Genomic DNA, 17,656 nt, shown 5'->3' with positions numbered 1-17,656 from the left:
TTTTTTGTTTGTTACAACGAGTAACGTCAGACACACAAAACTGATGCATTATTAAGCATCTCTCTTAATAAGTGTAAATATACTGCATGCAATCAACATCATCAAGCATCAGAAACCGCATCTGAATTTACGTCATGATTACCGACCATACAACATAATATCGAGATTGTTTAGCAAGAGATTAGTCAGTGATGATTGAGTTTCATTTACTTGGTATTTAATTTGAGAAATGTAAGTGATCAAATTAATGGAAGGCTCTAATTGTTCAGATGTAAGTTACGGAAACACATTATATAGCTAGCTCACAAGAAGAAATTATTCTTTCCCGGTGAAACAATTTTGTGGGGGGCAAACTCAGAATTCTCCGGCACTGAACTTTCCCTAAGACAACCTTCGTTACGTCCCAAAAGGCCTACCTGAAAGTCTTTACGGACAAAATGGCTTGGCCAGCGAAATTGTATCTCGTACAGCTCTTTCTCTACGGACGCATACATAATAACCATGCACACTTGCATCAACAATTTTAGCAAATTGTCTGTCAGACGTTATTAATTTGCAAATCATTGAACTCTATATCTACGATTGTGAAGGCAGAATATTTGGACAGCTGATATTAGCCAGTATTCGTTTCGTTTATAAACTACGGATTACATTGAGCTAGTCATACCAAAAGGACAGACTTTACCATGCTTACTCTACATTATCCAGAACGGTCCTCTTTCTTGATGAACTCAGCAGCCGCCGGTGAATTCTGTATCAGAGGTGTTCATCTTCCACGGCTCCTACTCCCACAGAAGTTTGAAACAATGTGATTAAACAGCGCAATACAAGCAATGGAACTCAATATAAATAGAACCGACTATTATAACTATTGATTAGGCGAACAAAATATAGAGACAAATTCTCAGATTGAGTCATCTGTCATCCCTTCCCTAGCCCCGAACAACCTGGCTAAATACATTCCTAAATTTGCATCTCTAATTGTTCCTGGGGAGAACACAATAACATGTCAACCTTACTTTCATATTGATACATGTCTAATAGCATTTAATTAACTGTTAAGAGGATCTTGGATTCAAAACATGTTTCTGAAACCAAAATTCAGAGAGAGCAAACATTTTGTGTTCACCAAAAGTGAAATTAGCTAGAAAGACAATTGATTTTGGTCTCCCTACGTGAGGAGACCGATGGAAGCATGGATGAGTTAATAGTAAAATTTAAAGTCATTTCGAGAACTGAAGAAATTCATTTAGTAGAGTGAATTTGAAACAGTATGCCAAACAAAATCATCATACGGTCAAACAAATTTTTTATTAGTTACCATTTTTGCTTGAACTCTGCTCCATATCACTCTGTTCTTGCCATGACTGCTTCATCTCAGAAGATTCACACCCCATCAAGGGGTTGCCTTCTGATGATGAACATGACTGTGGAACCGAAAATGAATTTCTGCTAGTTGTCTGCTTCTTAGAGATTGAAGATTCAGCAGTAGAGCTCGTGTCTTCATTTGTTCTCGAGGGCCCAGCTTCGTTAGGATTGTGCGGATTATCTGGGAGTGGGCTTTCGTCTTGCATAAATGTTGATCTTTTCCTAATAAACTGATTATTCTTGGAATTTTGACATGTCGGTACCTTCTGATCATTAGAGGAGTATGTAGGACAAGGAGAGGTTTTCTTTAATATCACCTTTGGGATGGGCAAATCTTCACTGATGGAGTTGTCAACAACTACTTCATCTGTGCCATTTGCGCTTGCAGCCTTTGCTGCTGCTTCCATTTCCCACATCTTGAATATGGCGCTCGTCAAGCGTTCTCTAGCCAAATCTATCTCAATGATAGGTTTAGGATAGTTAAACCCAAACTCTACACCTGAAACTTTAAGAACAGAATCAGGTGCATCCCAAGGATGGTGGATCCACTCGGTTGGCAAACGTGATAACTCAGGCAGCCAATGCCTTACATATTCACCCTCTGGGTCAAATTTTGAGCCCTGAACCTAAATCCGAAAATTCAGTTAATTAAAAAGAACAGAGTGAAATAAGATTCTATGTGAACATTACTAAAGCCAAAACCTACCTCTGGACTGTCCAAACGCTCAAGCTCATGGCCATCTGGTAAACTCCCAGAGATATACTGCCAACCAAGGATATCGCTTTCCAAATCGGCATCTATAAGCGTATCCCAGAAATACTTCATTCCCCATCTCCAAGGAAGAAGCAACACTTTCACAGCAAAACTTGAAACGATCACTCTTATCCTGTTGTGTATCCACCCAGTTGCCCATAACTCTCTCATTCCTGCATCAACCAAAGGGTAACCGGTCCGACCTTGTCTCCAAGCCTTAAAATTGGCTTGGTCAGCTTGCCATGGAAAAAACTTCAAGTTGCTCAGCAGTGGTCTCTCATGAGTGAACGGGAAGTTAAAACATAGATACCGTGAGTATTCTCTAAGCCCAATGGCCCTCAGAAAAAGTGTCACACTCTCTTCCCCAGTACAGTTCCCTTCTTTTGCCCACAGTATCTGCTTCATTCGAGCTGATTGGAAAACTTTCCTCACGCTCAATTCTCCGAAGTGAAGATATGGGGACAAAAGTGATGTGGAGTTTTGTCCAACCTTCATCCTGTTGTTTGAGTAGTCAAGCAGGTGCAACTCGAAAAATTCACTTAGAGCCTTGTCAGCATTGCTCCAACCTGGAGACCATGCTCTTCTTAGGAGGGCATTGCTAGACTTTTCCGTTTCATTTTCAAGACCCAGTTCCTCGAGTGAACATTTTGCTACAGTTCCTATCACTAACAACAATAAATGTAATAAACTCCTCTTCTTTATTTGTTTGCCTGAAAACACAAACAAGCAGACGCGCACACACAAAGGTCTTTGGAAGTTGAAAAGTACCTGTTGCCAAAATCAATTTCCAAGGAGGAAGACGTGTCACAAGTTCCCGTTGTATGTGTAAGCACTTATCCCAGTACGCCTCAAAAGTTGTATAAGCTTGTCCTTTTCCAGCATATACTTCCCATGGCTCATACAACAGATCTGCATTGAAGCTTTGCACAGAAATGCCTAGCTCCACCAGCTTTCCTTTGATGTTGTGATCGCCAACAAGTGAAACGGGATCTGGGATGAAAAAAACAGGTAATATGTACAAAGTGGAAAAGAAAAGTAAATGCCTCAAACTAACCACGCAAGCAGCATCAACTCACTTAGCAGCACGACAGAGAAGGGCTGCCCTCCTACTCTTAACCTAATAGTCGACTTAATAAATTGGTTTTCGGTAAGATTTGTGACATGCCCTAGTTATAAAAGAAAACAAATTTTGACCATTTCTTGAGTGGGATTTTGTGAAATATCTCGAAGAAGCAAAACCTTCATGTTAATGATAGATAATTCATTAGTTATGTTGTGCATATGGACTCAGTTTTGTATTACCTTAGCTTTTCGGATCAATGGTAGCTTAACAGTTACAACTGTGCAGAGGCAAAATTTTAAGGATGAATAGAATCATCTTCCACTAGTCTAAAACACAGCACAAATACAGAGATCCGATGAAGGCATAAAAAGAATTAAAACTAGATAAGCTTCACTAATCTTTACGCGAATTAAAGTTATCAGTTGATTGAAATTACTTTCAAGAGAGGTTCCGGGATATACCATAAAGATGGTTGAAAACTACTTTGGTAGCTCCAATGGCTTGAATGCACTCCAAGAGAGCAGCAAGAGTACTTTGAGTTTTGATAAGCACAAGTTCTGCCCCAAGGGATTTCAGGGACTGGTCCAAGTGAGCAAGAGACTGCTTCAGCCACCACCGTGATACTCGACCTGGGTAAAATTGCTCTTCCTCTTTGGGGCACCATATATAAACAGGAAAAACACTACCATCCCTAGCAGCAGCTGCTAAAGCAGGATTGTCCTCAATCCTCAGGTCCCTCCGAAACCAAACTATAGTTTTATCGCCACTCATACTGCCTAATTCGGTTTCTTCATGATCAAAATTCAGTATCAAGCTTCACAAAACTCTCAAAAATCACCCTCCATCCTTCCCCACACTAATTATGAACATGAAGTACTAATCAATCACGAAATCAGACTCGAGGTGCTAAAACACAGAAAACCAACAAAGCAACTCAGAATTACAAACTGCAAGTTTTCCTAACGGTATGAAGTGCTGAAAAAAAAACCTCAAATTTCAGTGTCTGGATCAATTGAACCTTCCCTACATGTTTTACCAACTGAAAAAGTGAAATCCACCATAAAACCATCAATCAAACAATTCAACTGCATAAAACTAAATAATCAAGTACCAATTAAACAACTTTCAAAACCTGGACAAGGAACGTACTCAAGATCATTCAAAGAACAGTTCATGCATTTTGGTGCAGCTTTTCTCCTTGAACACAAATCCACCTGCAATGGAAGATCAGCTTTCAAGTCTATAAAAAAATATATATGAATCTGAATCTGAGAGCAATCCAAATAATTATTTCATAACAATCCAACAAAAAATATTATCTTGGAAACAGATTATCCACCTAAAACAATAAATATAATCACACAAGGGGGATTTAACAAATTCCCAACTCACCTTTTTCTGGATTATCCAGAAAGATCTGAAAAACCCAACTTTCCTAACACACCAAAATCAAATAATTAGCGTGCAATTATAGGGTTTTTGTTTCAAAGATGCCTAGTTTTTCTTTTTCCACCCATATTTTCCAGGACAAATGGGTAAAAGAATAGTGCAGAAGTGGAGAGAGAAACGGGTTTACGTGAGCATTTGGTTATCCCATTTAATGTAACACCACGTGGAGGTGGAGATAGCAACATTGATTGTGTAATCTCCACTGTCAATAGAAGAGATAAGGTTAAATTCTTAGGACTTTGTCCTAAACTTACAAAAGCAATTTATAGATAGTACGAGTACACTGTTACTCTATCGTCTTATATCTTTTCATCTTAATTTGAAATGCACATGTTATCTTGACAGCTTGCCATGTGTACTTAATACTCTGGCGAATTTATAGCTTTGATTCTTTAGCAGATTCATTTCGGCCATTAGTCAGTTTTGCACAAATTCGGACTTAAAGTTACCTAAAAACCCTTGACTGGAGGCCATCTTATAAATACTGTTGTATCATTTTGCGAGACGCCGTGGCAGCGGCATATTCAACGCTACTATTCCAGGGTCAAATTAGTGATTTTAAAACTTACCGACAGAGTACGGCCTTGGAACGTATTCTGAAACTAACCGACAAACAGCATCACATGCTTTAAAAGGTTTTTGCCAAAGTTGACCCCGTTTGTATTATGTTTGACCGTGAATTAATGAAGGGGTTTAGCTTTAAAAGGTTTTTGCCAAAGTTGTTGAACCTCCTTCTGACGAGTCTTAGTCCTATGTTTTCATTAACTGGTTTTGTCCTGTTTGCATGCATACCATGTTCATCTTCTTGGCCGACAAATTAAGTACGCTAAACTTTATATGTCATGTCTGTCTAACCAAATTAGTAAAAATGTAATTTAAGGCAGTTTCTCAGTTGTAAGTTTTCATTTCATTTTCAGTATTAGTTTTGATTTTATTGTAAGAAATAGAAGTGAAATGCTAAGATCATCTCCACCCTTGTGTTACAACTTAAATTTTTAATACAAGATTATTAAATAATGATTTAGGCTAAATTTTTTTCCGGCTACTTTTTTCAAAATAAAATTTATGTAAATTATCATAATTTATTTTTATGAACATTTTAAATTAAAAATATTTAGATTCCCAAAAAAAAATAAAGATTCACTAAACCAACCCTATAAAACACGTATTTATAGAGTTTTTGGGTGAATTTTGATTTAAAAATATTTTTAATGGTTTTAGCTGTTAAATTTAATTTTGGGCTATTAGATCATTTTTTTACTGTTAGATTTGATCATATTTGGTCTCAATCGTTAGATTTAATGTATTTTTAGACCTAACCCTTGAGGAATGATTGGGTTAGTTTAAAACCTAAATTTGGTGGGCCAGCCTTTTAACCCTGGCCTAAATTATGGGTTAAATTTGCCCAAATTTTGAGTTTGTCTACAACCTGTAAATATTAGGTAATGTGATTTCAAAGTTGGTAGGAGATCGAATTGTGGCTGGACTTAAACTAACAAAAAATTCCTATGCATTTAATTTTATTACACACAAAAAAGTATTTTTTTAGGTTTTTCTTTTGTTTTCATTTTTCATTTTGAAATTTATTTTTAGTTAAGTGGGATGAAGTTCCTAATATATGCCTAAATTTAACAGAAAATAGATAGCGTTAGTGAAAATGACCAATTGTACAACATATTATTAAGTTCGATGACCAAAGAAACTAATATAAGAATTTAGGGACAAAAATTAAAACTGAGAGTAAAATCCTGAGACCATTGTTACAATTCAGCCTAAATTAACTAATGGCCCTAAATTTATCTTTTCTAATATCTTATTTGGTCACACTTCTCTTTTTTTTTTCTTTATGGGTAGTTTTTGTTACTCCAGACCACTTCAACATTTAAAAGATGAGTACCAGTAGACTCGGGCGTTGTTGGGTCTGGGCTACTTTTGTTTGGAACATAATTAAGTGATGTAGTCTCATACGGTGACTAAGCAGAAAATTTATTTTCACCGACTATTTGATCAAAACACAAGATGCTCACATCGGAACAATAAATGTTATTGGTTTTTGAAAAGGACAATACCTAGCCTTGTACCTAATCCACGACCATGGAGCCCAATATCGAAGCCTTGAGCACCAAACTTCAAACTTCTCATCAACGTCTACGACCTCGTATCCAAACCACTAACCTTGGACATTTGGACTTGTGCATTAGACCTAAATCATGAAATCATGGACTACGAGCCCACAATTTTACCAAAATAGAAGAAAATAACATAGATACTAAACAATATAATTGCTTTCCTTTTTAATTTTTCCAAGTGATCTAAAAAATTAACTGTTAGATCTTGCACATAAGAATCTGTTGAATTTTGCAACAATTATGTTGAAGATAAAAATTAATCACATCCACTAGGAATACGCCATGTGACTAAAAGCTCAATATGAAGATTTTTGTGAGAGTAATGTTATTCATACCATGTTTTTATACCATATTTTCGTATCACCTTAGGTGACATTTGATGTGGACAGCCACATCATTTAATTTAATCATATTTTTAAATTTAGTTCATTATTTAATAAACTAATAATTAAAAAAAAAACTAATTAATTAAATGATAATTGTGGTATATGAGAAGTCTTTCTGTTTCCTTTCCTATAGTATTACCTTCTCCACTTCACTTTGTCAAGCATAACTGCCCATTGCTTGCTCCATTAGTATGCCTACCGGCAGACAACTTAAGGGCAAAAATTGGTAATCGCCACTTTGGTACTACTCAGAACTCTCTAGATTAAGTTTTCATCGGATTTTTTTGACCTAAGCAACCGGAGACCATTTGACAAACATCATCATCATCATCCTCCTCCTCCTCAGTTATTTGTTAATTAACCGAACAGCGTTATTTGTTTTGCAGGTCTAACAGGAAAATTTGCACACAAGATAAATCTTGCGTACCTAATAATGTAGCTTGACTTTTTCGTAAGGTTCTTTCAAGTTTTCAATCTCATCTTCGTTCCATTTCTGCTACCGAGTAAAATTCATGTTTTATCATTATTAAAATCTTTCTGCAATTGGATTCTAGACTTACAGTACTGCCGCCATTGGACCAGGCATGAATCCTAGATAATTAAAAATATAAATATAAAAGGAAAGCAAGATACCATGAATAGCTAGAGAGAAGGGTTTTGCACAGTTGGGGAGTTAATTAATTAGCTTAAGAGGACGAAAAGTTCAACAAATGACCACCCGATGAATATATACCGTCCGTAGTCAGCTACAAAACACACTTCAGATTGAAAGAGACAAAAGCATACAGCAAATGAAAATATAAAAATCACTGTTATATAAAGAACAGTCACACAGCGGTTGCTTGGGCTTGGATTAGCTCGCAAAATACGACTACAGATAGAGACGTGTTCGTGACTGCCCCAAGATAAACTGAGTCGTTTTTTATTTTCTATTTTTTTTCAACAATATGGTTCTGATTTCTATTAAATTATGAACAATTCTTGAAAGAGATTAAAAAAAAAAACGACCGGTACATTGAAAATACTTAAATGTATTTCGGCAGTTGGCAGGCTCGGATTTAAAAGCATCGTGAAGTAATTTTACAAGTAGAAGAAGAACAATACACAACACTCGCTCGTTTTTTTTTCTTTTTCAAAACCCTAGCCTCCAAAGAAAATTTACAGCAAAAGTCGCTGGAGGAGGAGGAAAGGCAAAACCCTGTAATAGTTCTCTTTGTGGTGATTTCTGTGTCTAAGATTGTTTAGATTTGAGTTTTCCATCACTATTTTTTTGTTGTCTTTTCTCATGGTGGCGTTGGTGCGGTTTATCCTAATGCAACCGGTAGCTTCTTTGGTAGTTTTGTGCACAAAATCTCCATTATATCGGTCACTATTTGTTTCTTTTGCCATTTCTCTTCAGAGTTGGCGTTGCTTCTACACCAGGAGGTTCCCTTACCTGTTTTGTTGACGATTTTTTTGCACACTCTCCCATGAAGCGAATTATGAAGTGATGAGTTTCTAGTTGCCAACATTGAAAGTTCTTTCGACTTTAGAGTGCTATTGTTCTCATGCTTGTCACACCCAAAGATCCCCCAATGGTGGCTATAAATGGGCCAAGTTGGTCACGTTTTTTGTTTTGAAGTTCTTTTTATTTGAGGATCATTCGAATTTAATTCAGGATTTCCTATTTGAAATTTGTACTTTTCTTAAAATGCTAATAAAACTGCTATCATTATGCCTAAAAAAAAGTCATAAAATCTATTAGTAAATATTAAAGACCATAATTGAAAAAAGAACATTGCAAAAATAATTGTATTTTGGTTCCAAGTTGTCATGGGTATCTCAAAACTATTTATGGTACACTTTTGTGGAATAACAACCAATTATAAACATAAAAAAGGTGAAGTTCGTTTAGTGTATGCTACAACTTTATAAAGAAAATATTGACATAAAATGGCACATCTCCCTTCTTCCTAAAAACAAATCTCACTTTTTATTAGAAATTTTGAATATGATACTTAGAAGGAGAAATTAAATTCTCATCCCTTGTCTTCCTATTTCATTGCTGAAAATTGTGATAACCCGTTCCTAATTTTACGTTTTTATAAATTTTGTTTGAGTGAATTGACGAAAATGCCCTAGAGGCAAGGATTTTGGTTTCCGTTGACCATCATTTAGAGGGACGGATGAGAAGAGAGAAAAAAAGAAAGAAAAGAAGGGAAGGGGGAAGTTGAACAGAAGAGAAGAGAGAATGTCACATCCCGACCTGGGCTCCACCACATCCCTGGCTCTACTCCGCTGTAACACGTTATTGTCTGCTTTGGGCCCCGACCATGCCCTCAAGGTTTTGTTTCTGGAAACTTATACAAGAACTTCCCAGTGGGTCACCCATCATGGGATTGCTCTTGTGCGAACTCGCTTAACTTCGAACTTCAAAGCCAGTAAGTTCCCAAAAGGCCTCGTGCTATATAGAAGTAGGCATGTACATATAAGGCACATTACCCCCTCTCCGTTGGTCGATGTGGGATGTTACAATCCATCCCCCTTAGGGGGCCCGACGTCCTCGTCGGCACACCTGCACCGAACGGCAGAGTGGCTTTAAAACCAAATTGTCATATCCCTACTCGGGCTCCACCACATTCGGGCTCGACTCCCCCGTAGCACGATATTGTCCGCTTTAAGCCCTGACCACGCCCTCACAGTTTTCTTTTTAGGAACTCACACACGAACTTCCCAGTGGGTCACCCATCCTAGTATTGCTCTCTCGCGAACTCGCTTAACTTCGAACTCCGAAGCTAGTGAGTTGTCAAAAAGCCTCGTGCTATATGGAGGTGGGTATGTACATATAAGACCCATCACCCCTTCTCCATTGGTCGATGTGGGATGTTATAATCCAACCCCCTTAGGGGCCCAACGTCCTCGTCGGCACACTCGCACCGAACGGCAGAGTGACTTCGATACCAAATTGTCACATCCTGACGTGAGCCCCACCACATCCCGGGCTCGACTCCGTCGTAGCACAATATTGTCCGCCTTGGGCCCCGACCACGCCCTTACGGTTTTGTTTCTGGGAACTCACATGAGAACTTCCCAGTGGGTCACCTATACTGGGATTGCTTTCGCGCAAACTTGTTTAACTTCCGAGTTCTGATGAACTTTGAAGCCAGTGAGTTCCCAAAATGTCTCGTGCTATATAAAGGTGGACATGTACATATAAGGAAAATCACCCTCTCTCTGTTGGTCGATGTGGGATGTTACAGAGAAAATGAGGAAAAATGAGGGAGGCTCGGCCAATGAGAAGGAAGGAGAAAATGAAGGGTGACCAATTAGAAGAATGAGAAAGGAGAGAAAAGAGGAAGGAGAGGAAGCAGCCAACCCGGACCCTCACTCAACCCGGTTTCTAACCCAACTACATACCTGGTTTTTCTTGCACCATTTCAACGAAATTTGTCGGCTTTTCGACGAATTACTATTCATTAAATCGTCACTTCCCCTTCATTTTCCACCTAAACCCAACTGGGTTTAAGCTTAGTTTCGTAGAGAACAAACCAGTGGGTTCCATGAGTGTCTCCGTGGCGATTTGCCGTTTCTACAACCACCATCGATGACCACCACGATGGTTCAACTTCTCTTGAACCCAGGAATAAGTCCTAAGCTTTGGTTGGCGCGGTGGAGCATCGGAGATTGTGAATTGAAGCCTACCCATTTCTAAGGTTTCCGATGAGTTTGAGAGAAATTGGAGCTTTTCCCGACCAAATTGAACTTGGCCACATGTATAAAACTTGCTATACTCATTGAGATCTTTATTTCTGTGAAATTTGGTAATTTTTGGAAATAGTTGATTTTTCCAGTGAGTCGGGCCGGCTGGCTGCCGCCACCGAGACCCACCTAACCATCCTAGGAAGATTTGGATGCCCCGATTTCATATTTGACATCCAATTAGTGAAATTCCAAAGTTTTAACGTAATTGATTGCCACTTGATTATTGTATGAATTAAATATCCAACCGTTGGATCGTCACCAAACCTTAATACGTTATAGTACATAATATTTAAGAATATTAGGAACTGACAAATTGAGAATCTGACATACGGATCTTCCCAGATGGATTTTCTAAGTTTATAAACCTAAACGTCGGCCGTCACTTAAGTTTGACGATTGGTGGAGATCTGACCGTTGGATCGTTTTGAAACTTTAGGATGTTGTTCTAGAAGTTTATTGAAACTCTTGGGAAGCTACGGATCAGAAATCCGTGGTGCAGATCTCCCAAATCAAGTTACGTAGGGTTGTGGACCCTACCGTAAACCTTTGACCGATGGTTGACTTTTGGTCAATGGGTTACAAATCATTCTAGAATGTCCTTGGGGATGTGTTTTATATAAGTTACGTGTTCTATCAATAAGAATTATGAGACGTGATTTGATAATTGCTCTAGGCGACGATCATTCTTGATGCCTCATTATTCGTGCTAGGGAGTTGTAGCGCGGACTTCATGTGAGTAGGTCTTTTCCTTTTCATAGTGTATATATATATATATATATGTGTGTGTGTGTGTGTGTGTGTGTGTGTGTGTGTGTGTGTGTATATGATTGATAGTTTCCATTTATGCATGTGAAAAAGAATTTCTTATGTACGCTTGGATTAGACTAAAGCTTATAAGAATTACAAAATGACAGAATTTATGAAATATGCTACATCCTACGGGATGCACAGGTATGTTTATAACCTTTGATGCCATAATTATATATACGGCTATGAATGTTAGTATGTTGATTAGACCTATTGAATCACTGTGACATGCTTATATTTACGTAGTTTGCTTATCATTGCTGCACCCCGGTATTAGTGCTCACCCAGGGCCAAGGCCAGTCTTTCATGTGTATGTTCACCTCCGCATCACACGCTCGCCTTGGAACCAAGTAGGTGCTAGTCCTGTCGTACAGGTTGCATTAGGCAACTTCGACTTGTACGTGATCACGAATATTGCCAGTCTTCACGTGATTGTAGCACTATAGTGTATATTATGATTACACCTAGTCCTGTCGTACAATTCGCATTAGGCAACTCCAATTCGTGTGCTAGCATAGATTGATGAGCATCAGTTTAGTCATACAGGTCGCATTAGGCGACTTCGACTTGTGTGCTAACATAGATTGTTTAAGCACCTGATTTTACTTATATTACTGTTGAGATTTTGTGATTTTGGATATCTTGCCCTTAGTTGCGAGATATTGTGCTGTAATAAATTCTTGAGATTTTGCAGGCTGCAGTAAGTATTTTTATACTATACATAGTAAATATATTTTGGAAACTATACTTGTTTTACGGCGAGGGATTACAATGCTTTCAGAAAGGTTTTTATAAAACTTTATTTTCAGGTCCACTCACCCTTGTTTTTCGCCCCTCCAGGTTTTAGTTGCTGAACTTTTGTATCGACGAGGACTCTTGGCGAATCTCAGTATAAGTGGTTATCTCCGAGGGTATAATTCTCAATCCACTCTACTGTATTTTACTTATGCTCTGATGTCATGTGTGAAATGGGTTCATTCCTGCTCACTAACGCACTCTTATATTTAGGCACTTTTAGGTTTAAATTTATTCATATTTTCCACATCACTACACTTTATGACTTTGTCACCTTCTAGGTTTCGGCTAGCACAGCTCGATTCAGAGTTCTAGTGGACATTACAGGTCGGGGTGTGTCAAAAATCTTATTCATTCAATTTTTTATCAAGATTCTTTAGTTTTTATTCACGTCATTATTTCAATAATAAAATATTTACATTCAGCATATTTAAATTGTATAATTAAAAACTATTTAACCATTACCAAATATATTCATTTAATGTTAAAAACGTTATATTTGATGTACTTATATTTTTAGTTTGTTCCTATTTCTTTAATTTGTAACCATTTTAAGGGTGATTTTGTATAAAATCAATCAGATGTTATGATATTGACAATATGTCAATCAAATTTATTTAAATTATAAATAAATCAATAAGAATTTAAGCTACATCAAAACACCTCAATCAAATAAAAATTACAATTCGTGCCACTATCATTTAAAACACCCAACCTCTCCATCTCTCTCATTGTAAACCGTGCAAAACGCTCTTAGACTTCAACCTCCATCACCTCGCAATCATAAAATGCTCCTCAGACTTCAACCTCCATTGCCTCCCACCACCTTCAACCTCCATTTTTTAACCTCACAACACCTGCCTTGTAAACTTTGTTTCACTCCGAACAATTTCATACTTAATTTTGCCCTAATTCCGACAAACGATTTGCACTTGCATCTGAGAAATCACGATCAAGTTATTTTTTTTCTTCCTATTTTCTTCTTGTTCTTCAATTTTTACGTTTTAGGTTATTTGAGTTGTGTTTTTTAGGGATTTGGTGTAATTTTGCGCTCTACACCTTTTGGTTTTAAAATTGAGCTTGTTTAGATTTTAAAATTGGTTTGGGCATATCACAAATTTAGTCTATTTGGGTATATTTGTTGGCTCTGCGTATGTTTATTTATTCATGGTGGTTATGTCGTTTAGTCTAATCGTCATTCCTCGTGCTCTTTTTCTTAGGTTATGTGCTCCACTTCAAATTCTAAGTTTTGTGGATTCAAACACTGCAACGCAATGTTTGTTTCCTGTTCTACAATTGTACATTGAAATTCAAAAAGTTTTATGGATTCAGACAATATGTGGCAGCATCTATTTCCTATTTTGTGATTGTACATTGATATTCAAAGTTTGTGATTCAGACACTGTAGCGCAATGCCTTTTTCTTGTTATGTGGATTCAGACACTTCGTTGCAGTGTTTGTCTCATGTTCTGTGATTGTGCATTGAAATTCAAATAGTTTTTGTGGATTCAGACATTACGTTGTAGTGTTTGTTTCTTGTTCTGTCATTGTACTTTGATATTCAAACGTTTATGTGATTTCGACATTGTGTTGCAGTGTCTGTTTCCAGCTCTGTAGATTCAGATACTGCAGTGTCTATTTCATGTTCTGTGATTGTACATTGATACTCAAATAGTTTATGTGGATTCAGACAATATGTTGCCGTGTTAGTTTCATGTTTTGTGATTGTACTTTGACATTCAAAAGTTTATGTGATTCCGACACTATGTTGTAGTGTCTTTTTTCTGTTCTAAAGATTCAAACACTTTGTTGCGGTGTTAGAGAGAGAGAGAGAGAGAGAGAGAGAGAGAGAGAGAGAAGAGAAGAGACGATAAAGAGGAGATAGTTAAAGGCTGGTTGGACATAACGTGTGCTAAAATATAAAGAGAAATAAGGAAAGATGGATAGAAAAGTCAAATTCCAAGTATTTATAATCACTTAAAGCCTTCATAACATTCATCATTGACCTATGCCTAATTAATAAAAATATATCATTGATTAATTCCAAAACAAAAATATGTCATTGATATATGGTTAAGTAGTAAAGTTTTTTTTTGTTTTTTATTTTTGGCTAAATTACCTTTTCTTTTATATGTACCAATTTTCTTTTTAGTTTTAATTTATATTCATAAATTTAATTTCCTTTTGTGCTCATATTTTTACAATTTTATTTGTACCCAACGTATCATATTTTAAATTTTTAATATGTACAATCATTTCAAATATCGATTATTTTTATTTAAAGCAATTTACATGCTGTCGCAACATTTTTTTTTTTTTTTGAAAAAGAATAATCGCTGAATTCCCAAGAAAAGGATCCGGCGATGATGCTTTTCCTCTTTTTTTTTTTTTTTTTTTTTCCTTCTTGGTATGATGGGTGATAAATTTTTTTTTTTTTTTTTTTTTTTTTTTTTTGGGGGTGGTTTGCTTTCTCAGTTCCCTCTATTCATTGATATGATGGGTGATGAAATATTGGGGGGTACTTTCTCAGTTACTTCTATTCATGTGTCTTTTCCCTGTACCCCATTTAATCTTGTATTTAAAATGAAATCTTCTGGGTACAATTATCCCTTATGGGGTAAATTTTCTTCTCGTAGGTAGATTGTTTTCTTCGTATGGGTAAATTTTATCTCGTTGGTGTATTTCATTGCATTGGGGTCCATTTTTTTCATATGAAATCAAAATTTGTTTTAAATTCAAATTCAAGGGATCATGTAGATCTCTAAACAAGAGGAAATGAATAATAATCATAAGGCTACCAATAGGCTAGGATAAAAATGGAAAATGTCACATCCCGGTCCGGGGCGGATCACTTCCCGGGCCCGTTCCACCACCGTAGCACGATATTGTCCGCTTTGGGCTTACCATTCCCTCACGGTTTTGTTTTTGGGAACTCACGAGCAACTTCCCAGTGGGTCACCCATCATGGGATTGCTCTAGCTCCCTTCTCGCTTAACTTCGGAGTTCCTACGGAACCCGAAGCTAGTGAGCTCTCAAAAGGCCTCGTGTTAGGTAGGGATGAGAATATACATTTATGGATCACTCCCCTGGGCAATGTGGGATGTTACAATCCAACCCCCTTAGGGGCCCGACGTCCTCGTCGGCACACTCGCGGCCAGGGTTAGGCTTTGATACCAATTGTCACATCCCGGCCCGGGGCGGATCACTTCCCGGGCCCGTTCCACCACCGTAGCACGATATTATCCGCTTTGGGCTTACCATTCCCTCACGGTTTTGTTTTTGGGAACTCACGAGCAACTTCCCAGTGGGTCACCCATCATGGGATTGCTCTAGCCCCCTTCTCGCTTAACTTCGGAGTTCCTACGGAACCCGAAGCCAGTGAACTCCCAAAAGGCCTCGTGTTAGGTAGGGATGAGAATATACATTTATGGATCACTCCCCTGGGCGATGTGGGATGTTACAAAAAAGGCTAATTAAGCTTTGAAATAAATAATATAATTACTTACGTGTAAATATATTAATATTAAAATGATGAGTAGTACAAATTTTTGATAAAAAACTAAAAGCTAATAAAATTTTAGTCAAGAATATTGATAATTAAAGGCTGCATTCAAAATCTCCTCTTATACATACCTTTTTTTTTTATATATAGAAAACATATCTGACAGGCAGATGATAATTTTATTAACAAATATAGTACAATCATTATATGAAAGAAAGACGTAATTTAGGATATTGGAGTTGCCCTTGTTAAAGTCATGTGCCCAAATTCTTTACCTGCTCACTAGAGTATATTACCTCCTGTATATGACGAGGCAAGCTTTAACTTTTGCTATGTCAATCAGCAAGGTGGAAGTTGCGTGTGTGACACAAAGGGGAGAAATCAAATTTCATCCAAAACTGTATACGTATTTAGATGACCATGATGGGATGTCTGTTAATTATGAATACAAATTTTTTTTGTCGAAATTATGAATATAAAATTAGTCTTGGCGCAAATTATCTAATTACCTAAGGTACACGAAGAGATTTTTTTTTATTTTTTTTTCCTTATGATGAATAGTTAACTACTTTTTGAAATGAATGAATTCATGTAATTATTAAGTATATGACGTACTTACTTTATATAATTAGTAAACTTATGAATAATAAGCGTATAATACCCAAAGTTACATATTTTTTTTTAAATTCTTTTGTTATTCATACACGTTTTAATAATTTCGTTAAATCACACAAAATTTTTAAAGCTCCAATATACAATATGCGTATAATATATAGATACTTTTCACGTTTAATACGTTAATTTCAAGCATTTTTAATAATATATATTATTACGTATTTTTAGCATAATAATTATAATATCCCACATCGCTCAAGGGAGTGGATCATGTAAGCCTTATATGTATATTCCCATCTTTACCTAGCACGAGGCCTTTTGGGAGCTCACTAGCTTCGGTTTCTATCGGAACTCCGATGTTAAGCGAGTTGGGGGCGAGAGCATTTCCAGGATGGGTGACCCACTGGGAAGTTCTCGTGTGAATTCCTAGAAACAAAACCGTGAGGGCGTGGTCGGGGCCCAAAGCGGACAATATCGTGCTACGGTGGAGTCGAGCCCGGGATGTGACAATTTGGTATCAGAGTCAATCCCTGACCGGAAGTGTGCCGACGAGGACGTCAAGCCCCTAAGGGGGTGGATTATAACATCCCACATCGTCCAGGGGAGTGGATCATGTAAGCCTTATATGTATATTCTCATCTCTACCTAGCACGAGGCCTTTTGGGAGCTCACTGGCTTCGGATTCCACCGAAACTCCGAAGTTAAGCGAGTTGGGGGCGAGAGCATTCCCAGGATGGGTGACCCATTGGAAAGTTTTCATGTGAGTTCTTAGAAACAAAACTGTGAAGGCGTGATCGGGGCCCAAAGCAGACAATATCGTGCTACGGTGGAGTCAAGCCTGGAATGTGGTGGGGACCTGGGCTGGGATGTGACATTAATGATGAAATAAAAGTTAACAAATATTTTAAATAAAAAATGTTAAGATTTAAAAAATGACTGAACTTTTTAATTAATTAATTATTTTTATTTTTATTTTTTTTTGTAAAGTTGTCGAATTATACCGTACATATTTTTCACATACCAAACGAGTCCTAACTATAGTACAAA

General features: G+C 37.2%; 1 protein-coding gene across 7 annotated transcripts; it reads right to left on the bottom strand.

Moving 5' to 3' along the window:
• Positions 1–521: 521 nt before the first annotated feature.
• CRY2 (cryptochrome 2) lies at positions 522–4,985 on the bottom strand. Of its 7 annotated transcripts, none has more exons than XM_068475942.2 (8): positions 4,578–4,985; positions 4,335–4,399; positions 4,174–4,224; positions 3,647–4,041; positions 2,891–3,112; positions 2,075–2,787; positions 1,322–1,994; positions 522–782 (listed from the first exon to the last, which is right to left on the bottom strand). In XM_068475942.2, the coding sequence occupies exons 4-8, from the start codon at positions 3,954–3,956 to the stop codon at positions 757–759; spliced, it is 1,944 nt and encodes a 647-aa protein (XP_068332043.2). In that variant the 5' UTR covers positions 3,957–4,041; positions 4,174–4,224; positions 4,335–4,399; positions 4,578–4,985; the 3' UTR covers positions 522–756. The 7 variants fall into 7 exon arrangements, with proteins under 7 accessions (XP_068332043.2, XP_088539020.1, XP_068332042.2 ...); XM_088682894.1 differs by having other exon boundaries at positions 2,075–2,781; positions 3,647–4,091; positions 4,578–4,964; XM_068475941.2 differs by having other exon boundaries at positions 3,647–4,091; positions 4,578–4,908.
• Positions 4,986–17,656: the final 12,671 nt, after the last annotated feature.

The sequence above is a fragment of the Pyrus communis genome, chromosome 13 (genome assembly GCF_041283825.1).
Source record: "Pyrus communis isolate YQ-2024b chromosome 13, ASM4128382v1, whole genome shotgun sequence".
NCBI classification, from domain to species: Eukaryota; Viridiplantae; Streptophyta; class Magnoliopsida; order Rosales; family Rosaceae; genus Pyrus; species Pyrus communis.
This window is presented reverse-complemented; position numbering and strand designations above follow the sequence as displayed.

Coding starts and splice junctions, on each gene's coding strand:
- CRY2 (XM_068475942.2), bottom strand. CDS start 3,956: ATGAGTGGCGATAAAACTATAGTTTGGTTTCGGAGGGACCTGAGGATT. Junction 2,788..2,890: donor GAAATTGATTTTGGCAACAG/GTACTTTTCAAC, acceptor TATTGTTGTTAG/TGATAGGAACTGTAGCAAAA. Junction 783..1,321: donor GCAGAGTTCAAGCAAAAATG/GTAACTAATAAA, acceptor CTGTGGGAGTAG/GAGCCGTGGAAGATGAACAC.